Below are 19,829 nucleotides of genomic sequence, written 5' to 3'. Positions count from 1 at the left end.
CTCCACAGACTCAGTTAGAGATCTCTCCAGAACAGAAAGCAGAATGCTGCAACTTTTGACAGCTCGCGACCATTCTGCTTTCTGTGCCAGTTAGATGAGGGACTCCCGAGACCTGAAGGAAGGAAGACTGCATTAGTAAGTAAAGGTAAGTAAAACTTATTTAAACACTTTACACACACCAAACACACTTACCTCTGCACTCATGCACCCATCACTCACCTGAACACCAGACATCTCAAACCCTCCAAGCCCTTCAGCCCGCCTCGCTAACTTGGCGTGGTTTGGAGCCGTCGGGCAGCCCACACTTCAGGGCTAAAAACTGTCTGTTAACTACCTGTTAGCAGGCAGTTAATTGGCACTAATCCCCTTCCCGCCTCGGGGAGGCGGCTCCCAGCACAGGTCGGGTACCCGCCTCCTGGGAAACGGGCATGGAGGCGGGAAGGGATCGTGCCCCCCGATTCTGCAATTTTCCCCCCCACTCCCGCCTCCAAGGGGCTTGGCAATTCGAGCCCTATATATATATATATATTTTAATTAAATGTTTACTTTTACTAATTCAGAAAATGAGAAAAGGAGTGAAATATCGGGAAGGTTGATAGAAAATCTTATTCATCCCTAAATAAGGAGACACTAATCTACCGCGGACTGAAAATGGTGTCAGCTGTTAGATGAATAAAATTATTCAAACGTCTCATTTACTCCAACTTACATTTCATAATATTTTTACAATATAATTGCTACAAAGTACCCTTTTTAAAATACAAATTATGGTTAGTGTGAGTGTGTCTTAAAGCATTAAATTATGAGGACAGGTTGAATAAAGTTGTTTGCATTCCCTTGAGTTTAGAAGGTTGAGGGGTGATCTAATCGAGGTGTTTAAAATGATAAAAGGTTTGATAGGGTAGATACAGAGAAACTATTTTCTTTGATGGGGGAACTCCAGAACAAAGGGGCGCAATCATAAAATTAGACCCAGGCCATTCAGTAGTGAAATCAGGAAGCTCTTTTTCCACACAAATGGTAGCGGAAATTTGGAATTCCCTCCCCCAAAAGGCTGTGAATGTTGGGTCAAATGAAATTGTCAAGGCTGATGTCAGCAGGTTTTTTTTAATTAAGTAAAGGTATCAAGGGATATGGATCAAAGGCGGGTAAATGGAGTTGAGATACAGATCAGCCCTGATCTAACTGAATGGTGGAGTAGGCTTGAGGGGCTGAATGGCCTACTCCTGTTCGTTCCTCTGTTCCTACATATTGACTGTCTTGCAGATTCATATCAATAACATACATTCGACTTGGTTTATGTGTCGAAGATATCTTCACTTAGTTTTTTTTTACCATTATGTTAACAAAGTAAAACCGTACACTTCGAGTGAACAGACATATACTTTATGAATAAAAAGCAAAACACTGCAGATGCTGGAAATCTTTCCGTAACCTTTCAGTTCTGAGGAAGGGTTTATGCATGAAATTTCAACGGACTTGTGTATTCTCAACAGATGCTGCCTGCACCTGCTATGTCTCAGGTATTTACTCTTTTTAATACATATATATACTTTACATATGGCTCAGTAGACAACCATATTTCCCTATTCGGCTGCCCTGAAAAGTTTGTCACCATCCTCCGCCTGCTTCACGACGACATACAAGCCGTGATCCTGACCAACGGTTCCACCACAGACCCAATTCACGTACGAACCGGGGTCAAACAAGGCTGTGTCATCGCACCAATGCTCTTCTCAATCTTCCTTGCTGCAATGCTCCATCTCACCCTCAGTAAGCTCCCCACTGGAGTGGAGCTAATTTACAGAATAAACGGGAAACTGTTCAACCTCCGTCGCCTCCAGTCCAGATCCAAGGTCGTTCCATCCTCTGTCGTCGAATTACAGTACGCAGACGACGCTTGCATTTGTGCTCACTCGGAGGTCGAACTCCAAACCATTGTCAACACCTTCACTGAAGCGTACGAGAGCATGGGCCTTACACTAAACATCTGTAAGACAAAGGTCCTCTAGCAACCTGTCCCCACCACACAGTACTGCCCCCCGATTATCAAAATCCACGACAAGGCCTTGGACAATGTGGACCACTTTCCATACCTCGGGATCTTACTGTCAACAAGGGCAGACGTTGATGACGAAGTCCAACACCACATTCAGTGTGCCAGTGCAGCCTTCGGTTGCCTGAGGAAGAGAGTGTTTGAAGACCACGACCACAAACCCGGCACTAAGCTCATGGTCTACAGAGCAGCAGTGGTACCCGTCCTGCTGTATGCGTCAGAGACGTGGACCATGTACAGCAGGCACCTCAAAGCACTGGAGAGGTACCACCAATGCTGCCTCCGCAAGATCCTGCAAATCCATTAGCAGGATAGGTGCACCAACGTCAGTGTGCTTGCTCAGGCCAACATCCCCAGCATCGAAACTTTGACCACGCTCAACCAGCTCCGATGGACGGGTCACATTGTCCGCATGCCTGATACGAGACTCCCAAAACAAGTGCTCTAATTGGTGCTCCGGCACGGCAAGACAGCCCTAGGTGGGCAGAGGAAATGCTTCAAGGACACCCTCAAAGCCTCCTTGAAAATGTGTAACATCCCCATCGACACCTGGGAATCCCTGGCCCAAGACCGCACAAAGTGGAGGAGAAGCATCCGGGATGGCGCCGAATACCTCGAGTCTCTTCGCCGGGAGCAAGCGGAGGCCAAGCGCAAACAGCAGAAGGAGCGCACGTCAACCCAAGCACCCCATCCACCCACCCCTTCAACCACCGTCTGCCCCACCTGTGACAGAGACTGTAGGTCCCGCATTTGACTCATCAGTCACCTGCGAACTCATTTTTAATGTGGAAGCAAGTCATCCTCGGTTCCGAGGGACTGCCTAAGAAGAAGATATTTCCCTTTAACCTCTAGATTCAAACCTGGGTTTTAAACCCAGCCCAGACAGTTGGATGGTTGTCTCCTTTCCTAGAGGTAAGTGTCCAAAATTAAATAATTTTGAGCAGCCTCAATCAAGTTCCTGGTGAACATCAGCCCACAACACAAAACTTGACTAATCTGGCAACTTCACTCAGAAAGGTCACAGAGATGTGAGATGTGGCAATGTCCAATTAGTGGAGTATGGAGGTGATCTTTTGTGATAGTGGTACATTGTTGGGGCAGAGTGGATTAAATGGCTCTAATATGTAATACAAAGATAACTGCCAGAAAGACAATAATTACATTAAAATTGCAGTAAATTTTGGCCAGAACTGTGATTATATAGCCGTGTTACGCAGGTGGCCATATTACAGGTTTGATTGTACTGATATTAAATATAATAAAACAGGTAAACAAATTGCATTAAACATACTCCAACACAATACAAACTGCGCTGTTGCATAAAAAACTACTAGTTTCTCCCAATCCGTCTCGGACATAAAAATACTGGTTTGAATTTCTGTGGGGAGGGGTTCTCCCGATAATCCGCTGAGACTTCGGCAGAAGATCCGTGGAAACCCTGGAGAAATGCCATAACCAGCTGTCACGCCGATATCTGTTTCTCCACAGTTTCTGCAGATCTTCCACCAAAGTTATGGCGGAAGATCAAGAGAACCCCCATGGAATTCTAACTGGCTATCTCTGAGGATCCCATGTTCAACCCCTCATCTGTTGTGAGTTAACCTTTGCCAAAGTCGAAAGAGCAGGGAATTAAGAAGTGGCAGACCAAGATGAGGGGAATTGGTAGCCCTGCCTTCAGCTGCCTAGGCCCTAAGCTCTGGAATTCCCTCCCTAAACTTCTATGCCTTTCTACCTCTCTTTTTAGATGCTCCTTAAAGCCTACCTCTCGCCTGCACTAATTTCTCCTTATTTGGCTCAGTGTCAAATTTAGGTTGCTAATGCTCCTGTGAAGCACCTTGGGATGTTTTTACTACATTAAAGGTGCTATATAAATGCAAGTTGTTGTTGTTGAAAACGAATGTGACCCCCCAAGGTGCAGGCATAGTTCTGCAGACAAGTGTTGGCACTGGTCAGCACCGAGCCTTCTCTTTGCTGACTGCTGAAGTCAAGGTAGTTCTGCACAAGATGCTCTTTAGGCTAGGTTACCCTCTGCAGCAACGTACCATCCCAGTTCAGTAGGCCATGCAATTTGGAACGGGGTCTGGGCCATCTCACTCGTGTGCATGTGCAACCCACTCTGCTGCGCTAACAGGGCAGACTCACTGAAATTTTGGCCGCCCAATCTTCTGTCCATAAAAGAGTTATAGGACAATATAAACGCAGGAAAGTGAGGCCAGAGGTTTGGCATCGTTCTTCCAAAGCCTAGATCTAGTCTAAAATCGCTTACAGACATCATGAGAATCCGTAAAGAGTATTTTTTGATTAATATAAAATGTTAAAAAAAAGTGCATCAATTTATTGCTTTGCTACATTCATTTAAAAGTACAGAGTTTCTGAACATATATCACTGTGATAATTTTTAATGTTACCTGCTGACATGGTTGGTGAGCCGTGTTTGTAATAGTAGGTCTCTTCCTGGTAGCAGGTTGTCACAAATTAGATGCTGGTTAGATCGCACAGCAACTCCATGGCACACACACAGAGAGCACAATACGTCCAAAACCTTAGAAGACAAGAAAATTAATTGTGTTTACTCTAAATCCCATGGGCCTGATAATCTACATCCTCCAACATTCGATGGAATCTGGAACAGTACCCATGGATTGGAGGTTAGCTAATGTTACCCCACTATCCAAAAAAGGTGGTAGAGAGAAAATGGGGAATTACAGACCGGTAAGCCTGACATCGGTAGTGGGGAAAATGCTAGAGTCCATTATAAAAGATGTACAGGAAACTTTGTGCTATCCAGCACCCACGGGACCGAGCTGCTGCCGTTGCCTCAAAACTTCCGGATAGACCAGCATCAATGTTATCAGATAGGAGCTTTTCATCTCCGTATCTGACAACAAAGACTGTTGCTTAGCAACAGCTTGTCAACACTCGGCCCGTGGCTTGGAAGCGTCTCTGAAGCTGTTGCTAAGATACAGAAACACCTTCCAGAGCCTGCCGTATCTGACCACAAACACTGTTGCTCAGCAACAGCTTGTAAACACTCGGCCCAGTAGCTTGGAAGCGTCTCTGAAGTTGTTGCTAAGCTACAAAGACGCTTTCCAGAGCCTGCCTGTGAAAAGAATGCTAGGAGAAGAAAAAAAACCTAACCAAACGGCTGCTGATTACTGCCGTTAAATCGAAGCTGCCGGACATTCAACCTCCGGATAGCACAAAGTTTCCTGTAATAGCAGAGCACTTGGAAAACAGTGACAGGATCGGACAAAGTCAACATGGATTTACAAAAGGTAAATCGTGCTTGACTAATCTACTGGAATTTTTTGAGGATGTAACCAGTAAAATAGATAAGGAAGAACCAGTGGATGTGGTGTATGTGGACTTTCAGAAGGCTTTCGATAAGGTCCCGCATAAGAGATTAGCGTGTAAAGTTAAGGCACATGGGATTGGGGGCAAGGTATTGACTTGGATAGAGAACTGGTTGGCAGATAGAAAGCAAAGAGTTGGAATAAACGGGTCTTTTTCAGAGTGGCAGGCAGTGACTAGTGGAGTACCGCAGGGATCGGTCCTTGGACCCCAGCTATTCACAATATATATTAATGATCTAGACAAGGGAACTAGATGTAATATCTCCAAATTTGCAGATGACACAAAGCTGGGTGGACGTGTGTGCTGTGAGGAGGATGCCGAGAAACTACAGGATGATTTGGACAGGTTGGGTGATTGGGCAGAAGCATGGCAGATGCAATATAACGTGGATAAATGTGAGGTTATCCACTTTGGTGTCAAAAACAGGAAGGCAGATTATTATCTGAATGGCAATAGATTGGTAGAAGGAGAAGTGCAACGAGACCTGGGTGTCCTTGTGCACCAGTCGCTGAAGGTAAGCATGCAGGTGCAGCAAGCGGTTAAGAAGGCAAATGGTACATTGGCCTTCGTAGTGAGAGGGTTTGAGTACAGGAACAAGGATGTCTTGCTGCAGTTGTACAGGGCCTTGGTGAGACCACATCTTGAGTATTGTGTGCAGTTTTGGTCGCCTTATCTGAGGAAGGATGTTCTTGCCATGGAAGGAGTTCAGCGAAGATTCACCAGGCTGATACCTGGGATGGCAGGAATGACGTATGAGGAGAGATTGGGACGATTGGACTTGTACTCGCTGGAGTTTAGAAGAATGAGAGGGGTTCTCATTGAAACGTATAAAATTCTGACAGGACTGGACAGCATAGATGCAGGAAGGATGTTCCCGATGGTCGGGGAGTCCAGAACCAGGGGTCACAGTCTAAGGATAAGGGGTAGGCCATTTAGGACAGAAATGAGGAGGAATTTCTTCACCCAGAGAGTGGTGAACCTGTGGAATTCTCTACCACAGAAGGCAGTAGAAGCCAATTCATTAAATATATTCAAGAAGGAGTTGGATATATTTCTTAAGGCTAAAGGGTTCCAGGGGTATGGGGAGAAAGCAGGGACCGGGTACTGAAATTCGATGATCAGCTATGATCGCATTGAATGGCGGAGCAGGCTCAAGGGGCCGAATGGCCTACTCCTGCTCCTATCTTCTATGTTTCTATGATTTGGCATGGGTCACTCTTGCAGGCCTCCTGGTGGTCAACACAGATCAGCAGTGTCAGAGGCACAGAAACAGATATTGGGTGCAGGCGGTTGCTGGCTTGAAGAGGCTTTTAGAGGAAATAATATTTGAATCTTCAATAATAAGCATTAAAAAAAAATCAAATGTACAATTCTTACAGTAATAAAGAAGTAGCTAACTCTATGGCATCGACCATAAATCACTCCATCTCTTTAATTATTTTAAAAAAACAGGTAAGCATTTTCCACTAATGGACCTTACCTAGAATTAAAACATTAAGAAAAGGCAAAATACTTGGGGGAAGATTTCCTCTGCTTACTATTTGTAGCAAAATTTTAAATGTATAAATAAATATAAATGTGTTTTTATAAATGTACTTACACTTTCACAATAAATCGTCTCCACATGTGGTCTTTAGAAATTTAGAAACATGCCTTTTTCCACAAAGTTAAATGATTATCAATACTAAAATAAATAAAACATACCTTATGATTTCTTCCATGTTTATCTAGCAAGGAAATAATAGACTTAATGTGTCCCTCTTTGATAATGTTCAGAGCTTCAGGACTTTCCACAAGAACACAGTGCAAAACCTCAAGAATTCCTATTTGGTAAAATGAAAATTAATTAGTTCAATGAATGCGTATGCTTCTTTTCTTTTTACTTTTTTTTGGGAAGATTTTTATTATTGATACTTCTTCCCTTCTGCACATCACACACACCATCCCTGGCCAAGAGTGCAGGCAGCCCAGCCACTATGCTGCGAGACCTCCGCCAATGCCACTCTGCAACCAGTGCAGGTGTACTAGAATGGGACACTGTGATTCTCTCTCTCCATCTCTCTCCTCTGTGTTGCAAAGCACCTGGCCTCACCCTGGAGCTCCATGTGATGGGATATCCGAGATGAGTACTTCACCGGGCAGCAAACTGACACAAACCCATAAACATAGTATGATACAGCACAGCAAGGAGACCATTCGGTCCATCGTGCCTGTGCTGACTCTTTGGTATAGCTATCCAACTAGTCCCACTCCACCCGTTCTTTCCCCATAGCCCTGCAAATGTTTTTCCCTTCAAGTATTTTCCAATTCTCTTTTGAAAGTTACTATTGTAATAATATTGTAGTAATGGCAGAGGCTGGTGTCGGGAGCAGTGAGACCGGAGACCCAGTGAGTATTTAAACTCACTTTCGCGGGCTTTCTTTGCAGAGGCTGGTGTCGGGAGCAGTGAGACCGGAGACCCAGTGAGTATTTAAACTCACTTTCGCGGGCTTTCTTTGCAGAGGCTGGTGTCGGGAGCAGTGAGACCGGAGACCCAGAGAGTATTTAAACTCACTTTCGCGGGCTTTCTTTGCAGAGGCTGGTGTCGGGAGCAGTGAGACCGGAGACCCAGTGAGTATTTAAACTCACTTTCGCGGGCTTTCTTTGCAGAGGCTGGTGTCGGGGGCAGTGAGACCGGAGACCCAGTGAGTATTTAAACTCACTTTCGCGGGCTTTCTTTGCAGAGGCTGGTGTCGGGGGCAGCGAGACCGGAGACCCAGTGAGTATTTAAACTCACTTTCGCGGGCTTTCTTTGCAGAGGCTGGTGTCGGGAGCAGTGAGACCGGAGACCCAGTGAGTATTTAAACTCACTTTCGCGGGCTTTCTTTGCAGAGGCTGGTGTCGGGAGCAGTGAGACCGGAGACGTGAGTATTTAAACTCACTTTCGCGGGCTTTCTTTGCAGAGGCTGGTGTCGGGAGCAGTGAGACCGGAGACCCAGTGAGTATTTAAACTCACTTTCGCGGGCTTTCTTTGCAGAGGCTGGTGTCGGGGGCAGCGAGACCGGAGACGCAGTGAGTATTTAAACTCACTTTCGCGGGTTTTCTTTGCAGAGGCTGGTGTCGGGAGCAGCGAGACCGGAGACCCAGTGAGTATTTAAACTCACTTTTGCGGGCTTTCTTTGCAGAGGCTGGTGTCAGGGGCAGCGAGACCGGAGACCCAGTGAGTATTTAAACTCACTTTCGCGGGCTTTCTTTGCAGAGGCTGGTGTCGGGAGCAGTGAGACCGGAGACTCCGTGAGTATTTAAACTCACTTTCGTGGGCTTTCTTTGCAGAGGCTTACCAATCTCAGACCGGCGGCGGCGTTCCAGAGCCACGTCATGATTCAAAACGTGACGCGGGCAGAGGGAACAACTGATTGGGTGAGTACAGCCAGGTGAGTATTTATACTACTCTATAGTTTGACAGTTAAGGTTCATAGTTTATAAAGTTTAGAAGGTCTTAATTTTTTTGTGGTTATACTTTCAAGTACTCGTAACCAAGGGCCCTTGAGTATATCATTTAATTGTAGTGTAATTGGTGGTATTGATTTGATTTAAGTTAATTGAAGGGTAAGTCATGGCAGGACAGCTCAGTGCCGTGGTATGCTCCTCCTGCACTATGTGGGAAATCAGGGACACTTCCTGTGTCTCTGACGACCATGTGTGCGGGAAGTGTATCCAGCTGCAGCTACTGGCAGACCGCATTGTGGCGCCGGAGCTGCGAATGGATACATACTGGAGCATTCGCGATGCTGAGGACGTCGTGGATATCACGTTTAATCAGTTGGTCACACCGCAGTTAAAGGCTGCACAGACAGGAAGGGAATTGGTGACCGCCAGGCAAGGGAGTAGGTGCAGGCAGTGAGTGCAGGGGTCCCCTATGGCCATCCTCCTCTCAAACAGATATACCACTTTGGATATTGTTGGGCGGGATGGCTTATCGGGGGAAGACAGCAGCAGCCAACTTCCTGGCAACGTGGGTGGTTCTGCTGCACAGGACAGGAGGAAAAAGAGTGGGAGAGCTATAGTAATAGGGGATTCTATTGTAAGGGGAATAGATAGGTGTTTCTGCGGCCACAAATGAGACTCCAGGATGGTATGTTGCCTCCCTGGTGCAAGGGTCAAGGATGTCTCAGAGCGGCTGCAGAGCATTCTGGAGGGAGAGGGTGAGCAGCCAGTTGTCGTGGTCCATATAGGTACCAACGATATAGGTAAAAACCGGGACGAGATCCTAAAAGCTGAATACAGGGAGTTAGGAGGTAAATTAAAAAATAGGACCTCAAAGGTAGTAATCTCAGGATTGCTACCAGTGCCACGTGCTAGTCAGAGTAGAAATAGAAGGATATTTCAGATGAATACGTGGCTAGAGGAATGGTGCAAGGGGGAGGGATTCAAATTCCTGGGACATTGGAACCGGTTCTGGGGGAGGTGGGACCAGTACAAACTGGACGGTTTGCACCTGGGCAGGACCGGGACCGATGTCCTAGGGGGAGTGTTTGCTAGTGCTGTTGGGGAGGGTTTAAACTAAAATGGCAGGGGGTTGGAAACCTGTGCAGGGAGACAGAGGAATGGGAAACATGGATAGAAGCAAAAGAAAGGAAGGAGAAAAGCAAAAGTGGCAGGCAGAGAAGTCAAGGGTTTAAATCAAACATGGCCACAGTAAATAATAGTTCTACAAGGTCTAAGAGTGTTAAAAAAACAAGCCTGATGGCATTGTGTCTTAATGCGAGGAGCATTCCTAATAAGTTGGATGAATTAGCTGCGCAAATAATTGTAAATGGATATATGATTGGGATTACGTAAACATGGCTCCAGGGTGACCAAGGCTGGGAACTCAACATCCAGGGGTATTTAATATTCACAGAATCACAGAAACCTCACAGTGCAGATAGAGGCCATTTCGGCCCATCGAGCCTGCACCGACACATATCCCACCCGATCCCTGTAACCCCTACTCCACCCTATCCCCGTAACCCCACGTATTTAATCCCCCTAACACTAAGGGTCAATTTTATCATAGCCAATCAACCTAACCCGCACATCTTTGGACTGTGGGAGGAAACCGGAGCACCCGGAGGAAACCCACGCAAACACGGGGAGAATGTGCAAACTCCACACAGACAGTCACCCGAGGCCGGATTCGAACCCAGGTCCCTGGCGCTGTGAGGCAACAGTGCTAACCACTACACCTATTCAGGAAAGACAGGCAAAAAGGAAAAGGAGGTGGGGTGGCACTGCTGGTTAAAGAGCAGATTAACACAACAGTAAGGAAGGATATTAGCTCTGATGATGTGGAGTCTGTATAGGTAGAGCTGAGAAACAACAAGGAGCAGAAAATGTTAGTGGGAATTGTATATAGACTCCCAAACAGTAATGCCGAGGTTGGGGATGGCATTAAATGGGAAATTAGAGATGCGTGCAATAAGGGCACAGCAGTTATCATAGGTGACTTTAATCTACATATAGATTGAGCTAACCAAATTAGCAACAATACTGTGGAAGAGGAATTCCTAGAGTGTATACGGGATGGTTTCCTGGACCAATATGTCGAGGAACCAACTAGAGATCAGGCCATCTTAGACTGGGTATTATGTAATGAGAAAGGATTAATTAGCAATCTTGTTGTGCGAGGCCCCTTGGGGCAGAGCAATCATAATATGATAGAATTCTTCATTAAGATGGAGAGTGAAGTATTTGACTCAGAGACTAGGGTCCTGAATTTAAATAAAGGAAACTATGATGGTATGAGGCGTGAGTTGGGTAGGATGAATTGGGGAATGTTACTTAAAGGGTTGACGGTGGATATGCAATGGCAAACATTTAAAGATCGCATGGATGAAGTACAGAATTTATTCATCCCTGTTTGGCATAAAAATAAAACAAAAAAGGTGGCTAACAAGGGAAATTAGGGATAGCATAAGATCCAAGGAGAGCACATATAAATTGGCCAGAATAAGCAGCAAACCTGAGGATTGGGAGCAGTTTAGGATTCAGCAAAGGAGGACAAAGGAATTAATTAAGAGGGGGAAAATAGAGTATGAGAATAAGCTTGCAGGGAACATAAAAACTGACTGTAAAATCTTCTATAGCTATATGAAGAGAAAAAGATTGGTGAAGTCGAGCGTAGGTCCCTTGCAGTCAGAATCAGGGGAATTTATAATGGGGAACAAAGAAATGGCAGACCAATTAAATACATACTTTGGTTCTGTCTTCAAAAGGAGGACACAAATAACCTCCCAGAGACGTCGGGGAGCATAGGTTCCAATGAGAGGGGAGGAACTGAATGAAATCAGTATTTGTAGAGAAATGGTGTTAAGGAAATTGACGGGATTGAAGGCCGATAAATCCCCAGGGCCTGGTAATCTACACCGTAGGGTACTTAAGGAAGTGGCCCTAGAAATAGTAGATGCATTGCTGGTCATCTTCCAAAATTCTATAGATTCTGGAACAGTTCCCATGGATTGGAGGGTAGCTAATGTTACCCCACTATTCAAAAAAGGTGGTAAAGAGAAAATGGGGAATTATAGCATAAGCCTGACATCGGTAGTGGGGAAAATGCTAGAGTCCATTATAAAAGATGTAATAGCAGAGCACTTGTAAAACAGTGACAGGATCGGACAATGTCAACATGGATTTACAAAAGATAAATCGTGCTCGACTAATCTACTGGAATTTTTTGAGGATGTAACTGGTAGAATAGATAAGGGAGAATCAGTGGATGTGGTGTATTTGGACTTTCAGAAGGCTTTTGATAAGGTCCCGCGTAAGAGATTAGTGTGTAAAGTTAAAGCACATGGGATTGGGGGCAAGGTACTGATTTGGATAGAGAACTGGCTGGCAGACAGGAAGCAAAGAGTTGGAATAAAGGGGTCTTTTTACGTGGAAGGCAATGACTAGTGGGGTACCACAGGGATCGGTGCTAGGACCCCAGCTATTCACAATATATATTAATGATCTAGACGAGGGAACTAGATGTAATATCTCCAAGTTTGCAGACGACACAAAGCTGGGTGGGCGTGTGTGCTGTGAGGAGGATGCCGAGAAACTCAAGTATGATTTGGACAGGTTGGGTGATTGGGCAGATGCAGTATAATGTGGATAAATGCGAGGTTATCCACTTTGGTGGCAAAAACAGGAAGGCAGATTATTATCTGAACGGCAATAGATTGGGAGAAGGGGAAGTGCAATGAGACCTGGGTGCCCTTGTGCACCAGTCGCTGAAGGTAAGCATGCAGGTGCAGCAGGCGGTTAAGAAGGTAAATGGTATGTTGGCCTTCGTAGCGAGAGGATTCGAGTACAGGAACAGGGATGTCTTGCTGCAGTTGTACAGGGCCTTGGTGAGACCACACCTTGAGTATTGTGTGCAGTTTTGGTCGCCTTATCTGAGGATGTTCTTGCCATGGAGGGAGTGCAGCGAAGATTCACCAGACTGATACCTGGGATGGCAGGAATGACGTATGAGGAGAGATTGGGTCAATTGGGCTTATACTCGCTGGAGTTTAGAAGAATGAAAGGGGATCTCATTGAACCTTATAAAATTCTAATGCAGGATGTTCCCGATGCCGGGGGAGTCCAGAACCAGGGGTCACAGTCTAAAGATATGGGGTAAGCCATTTAGGACAGAGATGAGGAGGAATTTCTTCACCCAGAGTGTGGTGAACCTGTGGAATTCTCTACCACAGAAGGCAGTTGAGGCCAATTTATTAAATATATTCAAGAAGGAGTTAGATATATTTCTTAAGGCTAAAGGGATCAAGGGATATGGGGAGAAGGCAGGGACAGGGTACTGAGTTTGGATGATCAGCCATGATCTCATTGAATGGCAGAGCAGGCTCGAGGGGCCGAATGGCCTACTCCTGCTCCTATCTTCTATGTTTCTATGTTTCTATCTGCTTCCAACACCATTTCAGACTGTGCATTCCTGATTCCAACAACTCCTGCGTAAAAAAAATGTTCCCTCATGTTGCCTCTGGTTCTTTTGACAATCACCTTAAATCTGTATCCTGTGGTTACTGACGATTCTGCCACTGGAAACAGTTTCTCCTTATTTACTCTATCAAAACTGTTTACGGTTTTGAACACCTCTATCAAATCTCCTCTTAACCTTCTCTGCTCGAAGGAGAACAACCCCAGCTTCTCCAGTCTCTCCACATAACTGAAGTCCATCATCCCTGGTACCATCCTAGTAAACCTATCAGCTTGTTGGTTCAGGCTCATAATTTAAATAGCACAAATGCAAAAATTTGTGTAGCTTTTGCTTGTTAAATGTGTTCTGCTTTGAGACTTTTCACTCTAGGATGAGCACAATGGCTTTTTGTTGCAGGGAACAGATGAACAGGACAATATTGCTGTCAAAATGTAAAACGAAGTATGTATATGAGAATTACTGAATCAAATTATTGACATGTACTTCAATGTAAATTAATATAATAGTCAACCATGAGAAAAGCAAATACAGAATGGAGGAATATGTTTATGAAACAAAGACATTACAGATCAAATATGTTTTGTATCACATTTCTCTTCTTCATATTACAGTCATTTAAATAATTTTTTGAGGAAAAAAAGAGCATTTAATTAAACCTTGTTTTCATCAAAAGGTAAATTGGCGTGCTCAAGAAAAAAATGTTACACACCACAGGGAGTCAAATTGCTTTAGTCTGACGTGCTTGGAAAACATTAAACATTAGCCAACCACAGAGAATAATAATGTGTGGCGGGGGGGGGGGGGGGCAAGAGTAAAAAAGATACACTTCACACACAGGTAGAATCCTAATAAAGTACCCTCAATCACTGATGAAGCTTGTATTACTGCATACACAAACCCCATTAGTTACAAAAAGCTAACTTAGTTTATACCTAATTACGTGACTGTTTTTCAAGATTAATAGTTCTAATCAGCAGAGCATTTTTTGCTGGATTTCCTTTACGCCCTGTCTAAACAGCAATTTGAAAAGAAAACAATTTCACTCCAATTTAAAGCACATCACTCCAAACCAGAATCATACAGACACGATAGCAAAATACTGCGGATGCTGGAAATCCGAAATAACAACAGAAAACGCTGGAAAAACTCAGCAGGCCAGGCAACATCGGTGGAGAGAGAAACGGAGTTAACGTTTCAGGTCGAAGACGTTCTGATGAAGGGTCCCAGACCTGAAACGTTAACTCCATTTCTCTCTCCACGGATGCTGCCCTGGCCTGCTGAGTTTTTCCAACGTTTTCTGTTGTTATTTCAGAATGATACAGAGTTACTCAGGCTCATCACAGTCCACCATTGCCAATTTATAGCAAGAACAATACATAATTCAAACGTTATAGCTGCAGCTTGCTTCTCAACTACTCACCAGACTATCTTAAATCAATTTGCAAAGTTCAGAAACACCAGTTTAGTTTCATGTTAACTGGCTGGTTCAGCATCATATCCGACAGAAAATGGATTGGTGCCATAAAAATGGGAATTACTTTGAAACAAAAATGATCACCATGCAGCTTGAAATGGAGAAATGTATTTAACTATTTTATTCCTTAATTACCGTGTCCTTCACCACCCCTCCCCAGCAGATCAGTATGTAACATTAAGCTGAGATTTATTTGTCCTAATCATTCCTGTACTTTGGGCAATAAACAGTGGGTGTAAGCATTAAGCAGCTGAGAACAACAGTTAGGCAACGATAGTATCACCCTGATTACAACAACAACTTGCATTTATATAGCTCCTTTAACATAGTAAAATGTCCCAAGGTGCTTCACAGGAGCGTTATCAAACAAAATTTGACACCGAGCCACATAAGGAGATATTAGGGCAGATGACCAAAAGCTTGGTCAAAGAGGTAGGTTTAAAGGAGCATCTTAAAGGAGGCAAGAGAGGTTCAGAGAGGGAATTGCAGAGATTAGGGCCTTGACAGCTGAAGGCACGGCTGCTAATGGTGGAGAGATTAAAACAGCGATGCGCAAGAGGCCAGAATTGAAGGAGTGCAGATATATCGGAGGGTTGTAGGGATGGAGGAGGTTACAGAGATAAGATGGGGCGAGTCCATGGAGGGGTTTGAAAACAAGGATGAAAATTTTTTAATCAAGACATTGCTTAACCGGGAGCCAATGCAAATCAATGAACACAGGGTCATAATGTCAATATGTATGAATGGGCTTTCCAGCCCCATCAGGTTTCAGGAGGATCTGGAGTTGAAGGGGCTGGAAATATGCTTGGAGACACAGTCAGCTGTGTCCCCTCCAACTCCCTCTTTGTGGAAGGTGGGCCCAGTAGTAAAAAACGTGCTTGCTAACAAACAAATCAGATGATAACAAGGGAAACATGGCAACCACTATGTTTCCTGCAATTTGCCCAGTTCAAATGCTGGATGTAGGGGTCTCCAGTCAGCAGAGGGCACTTGAAAGGTTTAGTTTAAGAGGGGCCCATGCTATTGCCATTGGATCTATGGTTCACAACGACACGCTTCGAGTAAGCGCAAGACACTTGATAGTGGAATATACAGAACAGACTTTATTATTCATATACAGCATAGGTGCTCAATCTATACAGTGCAAAGGAGCAGCTTTGGGTTTCTCTATCTTCTAAGCTCTTCAACTAATTCTGGAAAAGCATCCTCATTTATACACCTCTGTTTGCCTACTTTAAAGGTACTTTTCATGACCATTCTCAGATCCTTTTTACAACTATTTATTTATGTAAATAATCTTAGTTGTTTACTTCAAAGATACTTCCCACAAACAAAACTTCATGATCTACCTCTTCTCAGATCCTTTGAATAACAGTTTATTGACAGCTTATTTACCTAAACATCCACTCTGTGTCATGGTTAATTGATCTCTCTGCCTACGTTTATTACACTAGTCACTAAAGTTATACAGTAATCACTCATGGTCGATGTCGTCCCAGTCACCTATTTCCTTGCACAAGCATTTCTTGTAGACAATAATCAGACATTTGGAGCAGAACATAATCCAGTCTTCCTTCTCATAGAACCCTGTTGTTATCCTCTTTATCTTAGAAAGAAAAAATGTGCTTGCTAACAAACAAATCAGATGATAACAAGGGAAACATGGCAACCACTATGTTTCCTGCAATTTGCCCAGTTCAAATGCTGGATGTAGGGGTCTCCAGTCAGCAAGGTACAAGGTAGTACAATTATTACCGCTTAAATCTCAAACATATCCAACAATTACTTTCAGAACAATGACATGTACAGGCCTCAGAAGCAGTTCGGACGCTGTTTCAAGCTTTCTCTACTGCAAGGCTAGCCAGAGTAAGCTTCCAGGCCCAGTTTGGTAGAACTCTCCACGAGGCTGGGTCGCCTGCCTCCAGCATGCAAATGACCCCAGGGTCTTAAAGCAGCCAGTGTAAGGGACATTTCCATTGCGGACAGAAGTCCCACCTTAACCGGAGATGCTTCCCAACCTCCTCCCCAAATGAAAAGCCTAGGCCAATACCTTACATTTGTTTTGTTGTACTCTTGCAGATGACATAGTGGGAAGTAATCCATCCCAGCTGATTAAGAAAGTAGTTATCAGCAAAGACGTAACCATTAAGAAATTGGTCTTTAAAAAAGGGGCAGGATATTGCAGTGGGTTAGAAGAGTGTCCTGTCACTTCTGGCATCTGAGTTCAAAGCCAGCATGGCTCTCGCAAGGATCTTATGTGAAATTAATTTAAGTAGTCTGAATCCAATTGCTATAAAACAGGAAACACTGTAAAATGTCTGGTTATGATAAGGATGCCTGTGCTTAGCAGGTTCTTCAGATGCCATGGACTGGACAATTCACATGCCAGCAGTTATAAACCACTGCTCATCAGACAGCACATGTGGTAAAACATTTAAATAGCCAATTGTGGCGTTACCACATTGGGGAAACACTGTGTGTATGTAGATAAACCTGTATAATCCCCTTTTAACCGCTGTATTCCCCTCCCCCCGCAAGACAGTTGCAAGCTGAGAGGAATAAGGCATGTTCAGACTCGCCTGCTGCTGAGAGAAGGAAAACCAATCAGGTTCCAGCAGGTGACCAATCCGTGAGTCATCACAGGTTCGCAGGCTTTACGAATTCAGTACTGTATTGTGAGAGTTGGAGTAAAGACCTATTTCTTGTAGCTCGCTGTGTTGCCTATTTCTTTACGCGGGAGACTGTAGTCTCCCACATTGGTGACCCCGAATGTCGGCGGCCGAAGCCCCCGACTCACGTAGCCCTACAGAGGCCAGCAACGACCCGATGGCAACCAGCAGCAGCCCGATGTCGGCCGGCGCCGCGTCCTTGAAGCTCCCCACCTTCTGGGAACACCAAGCACCAGCTTGGTTCGCGCACACGGAGGCCCAATTCACCCTTCGCAGGGTTCAAGACGATGAAGAAAGGTACCTCCACGTAGTCTCAGCACTAGCAAGCTCCACCGCCGCCGAAGTTCTCGACCTGCTGGGGAACCCACCACAGACCGGCAAGTACTCAACCATTAAGGGCCGCTTGCTGCAGGCTTACGGCCTGTCCGGGGAGGAGAGGGCCCGTAGGCTTCTTTCACTACCAGGCCTCGGCGACTCTACCCCGACCCAGTTGATGAGCCGGATGTTTGCGCTCCTGGGCTCTGAACCGCAGTGCTTCTTGTTTCGGGCCCTTTTCCTCAGCCTGCTTCCGCAGCAGGTACAGACTGCCCTCGCGGGGTCCCCGATCATGGACTACGTACAACTGGCAGCCGCCGCGGACAAAGTCTTCGCCGTCGCCCAACTTGGCTGTGCAGCCGCGAGGCTCCCCGACACCACCGAGCGCGCGCCGTCACGCCAGGCCGCAGAACTATGCTACCACCACGCCCGATAGATACCCCATTCCGCACATCCAAGACTTCTCGGCACACCTAGCAGGAAAGTCCGTCTTTTCCAAGGTCGACCTGATTCGCGGCTACCATCAGGTCCCCGTCCACCACGCAGACGTCCAGAAGACGGCGGTCATCACCCCCTTCGGACTGTTCAAGTTCCTGCGCATGCCCTTCGGGCTCAAGAACGCCGCACAGGCCTTCCAACGGCTCATGGATTCCGTCCTACGGGACCTGAGCTTCCTGTTCGTCTATCTGGACGATATCCTCGTGGCCAGCACCAGCAAGGCCGAGCACATCGTGCATTTGCGCTCTCTTTTCCAGCGCCTCAGCCAACATGGGCTAATCATCAACCCGGCCAAATGCCAGTTCGGAGCAGCCCAAATTGACTTTCTCGGCCACAGAATCTCGCCAAGGGGAGCCATTCCCCTACCTTCCAAGGTGCAGGCGGTGGCGGACTTTCCCCAGCCCACCTCGGTCAAGGCGCTGCAGGAATTTTTGGGGATGGTCAATTTCTATCACCGTTTCGTGCCCAAGGCCGCCTCACTCATGCGCCCCCTCTACGAAGCCACCAGGGACAAAACGGGCAAAGAGCAACTCACCTGGTCCAGCGAGATGGCGACAGCCTTCCACCAGACCAAAAGCGCCTTGGCCAACGCCACACTACTGGCCCACCCCATCCCGGGCGCCAAAACCGCCCTCACCACGGACGCCTCAGATTACGCCGTCGGCGCTGTCCAGCAACAGTGGGTCGAAGGCGCGTGGCAGCCACTGGCATTTTTCAGCCGACAGCTGCGCAAGAACGAGCAGGCCTACAGCACGTTCGACAGAGAGCTCCTGGCCCTGTTCCTGGCAATCCGGCACTTCCGTTTCCTCCTGGAAGGCCGGCCGTTCACCGCATTCGTGGACCACAAGCCGCTCACTTTCGCCATGGCCCAAGTAACCGAACCCTGGTCCGCGCGCCAACAGCGCCAACTCAACTTCATCTCGGAGTTCACCACGGACATCCGCCACGTCGCCGGCAAGGACAATTTGGTGGCCGACTGCCTCTCAAGACCCTCGCTCCACGCAGTGCACCTGGGCGTTGACTACGCCAGCATGGCGAGAGACCAGGCCGCCGACGCGGAGATCCAGGCCCTCAGGACGTCAACCACCAGCCTCACTCTGGCCGACATCCACTTCCACGCAGCCGGCACAACCCTCCTGTGTGACGTCTCAGTCCCCTCGCCTAGACCAGTCGTCCCATCCGCCTGGCGCAAGCGAGTTTTCGACATCATCCACGGCCTCTCACATCCAGGGATGCGTGCGTCTCAGAAACTCATGTCTGCCAAGTCCGTCTGGCCTGGACTCCACAAGGATGTGAGAGACTGGACCAACACATGCGTGGCGTGTCAGCGCGCTAAGGTCCAGCAGCACACCAAGGTGCCATTGGAGTATTTCCCGGTGCCCGAGAGGCGTTTCGACCATGTCCACGTCGATCTGGTAGGCCCCTTGCCGCCGTCGCACGGTTTCACACACCTGCTCACGATCGTCGACCGCACCACCAGATGGCCCGAGGCGGTTCCCCTCGCCTCCACCACCACGA

General features: G+C 46.4%; 1 protein-coding gene across 1 annotated transcript in view; it reads right to left on the bottom strand.

Annotated features, from left to right (window-relative positions):
• Positions 1 to 19,829, bottom strand: part of ryr2a (ryanodine receptor 2a (cardiac)) — a 957,985-nt gene that overhangs the window by 434,185 nt on the left and 503,971 nt on the right. The window contains exons 17-18 of the mRNA XM_085980259.1: positions 7,115 to 7,233; positions 4,465 to 4,598 (exon numbers count right to left, since the gene is read on the bottom strand). Of these exons, the coding sequence (XP_085836385.1) occupies positions 4,465 to 4,598; positions 7,115 to 7,233 (253 nt within the window). The remainder of the gene's footprint in view (positions 1 to 4,464; positions 4,599 to 7,114; positions 7,234 to 19,829) is intronic.

Source organism: Somniosus microcephalus, chromosome 3 (assembly GCF_052327205.1).
Source record: "Somniosus microcephalus isolate GS21.2 chromosome 3, FLI_Smic_1.0, whole genome shotgun sequence".
NCBI classification, from domain to species: domain Eukaryota; kingdom Metazoa; phylum Chordata; class Chondrichthyes; order Squaliformes; family Somniosidae; genus Somniosus; species Somniosus microcephalus.
This window is presented reverse-complemented; position numbering and strand designations above follow the sequence as displayed.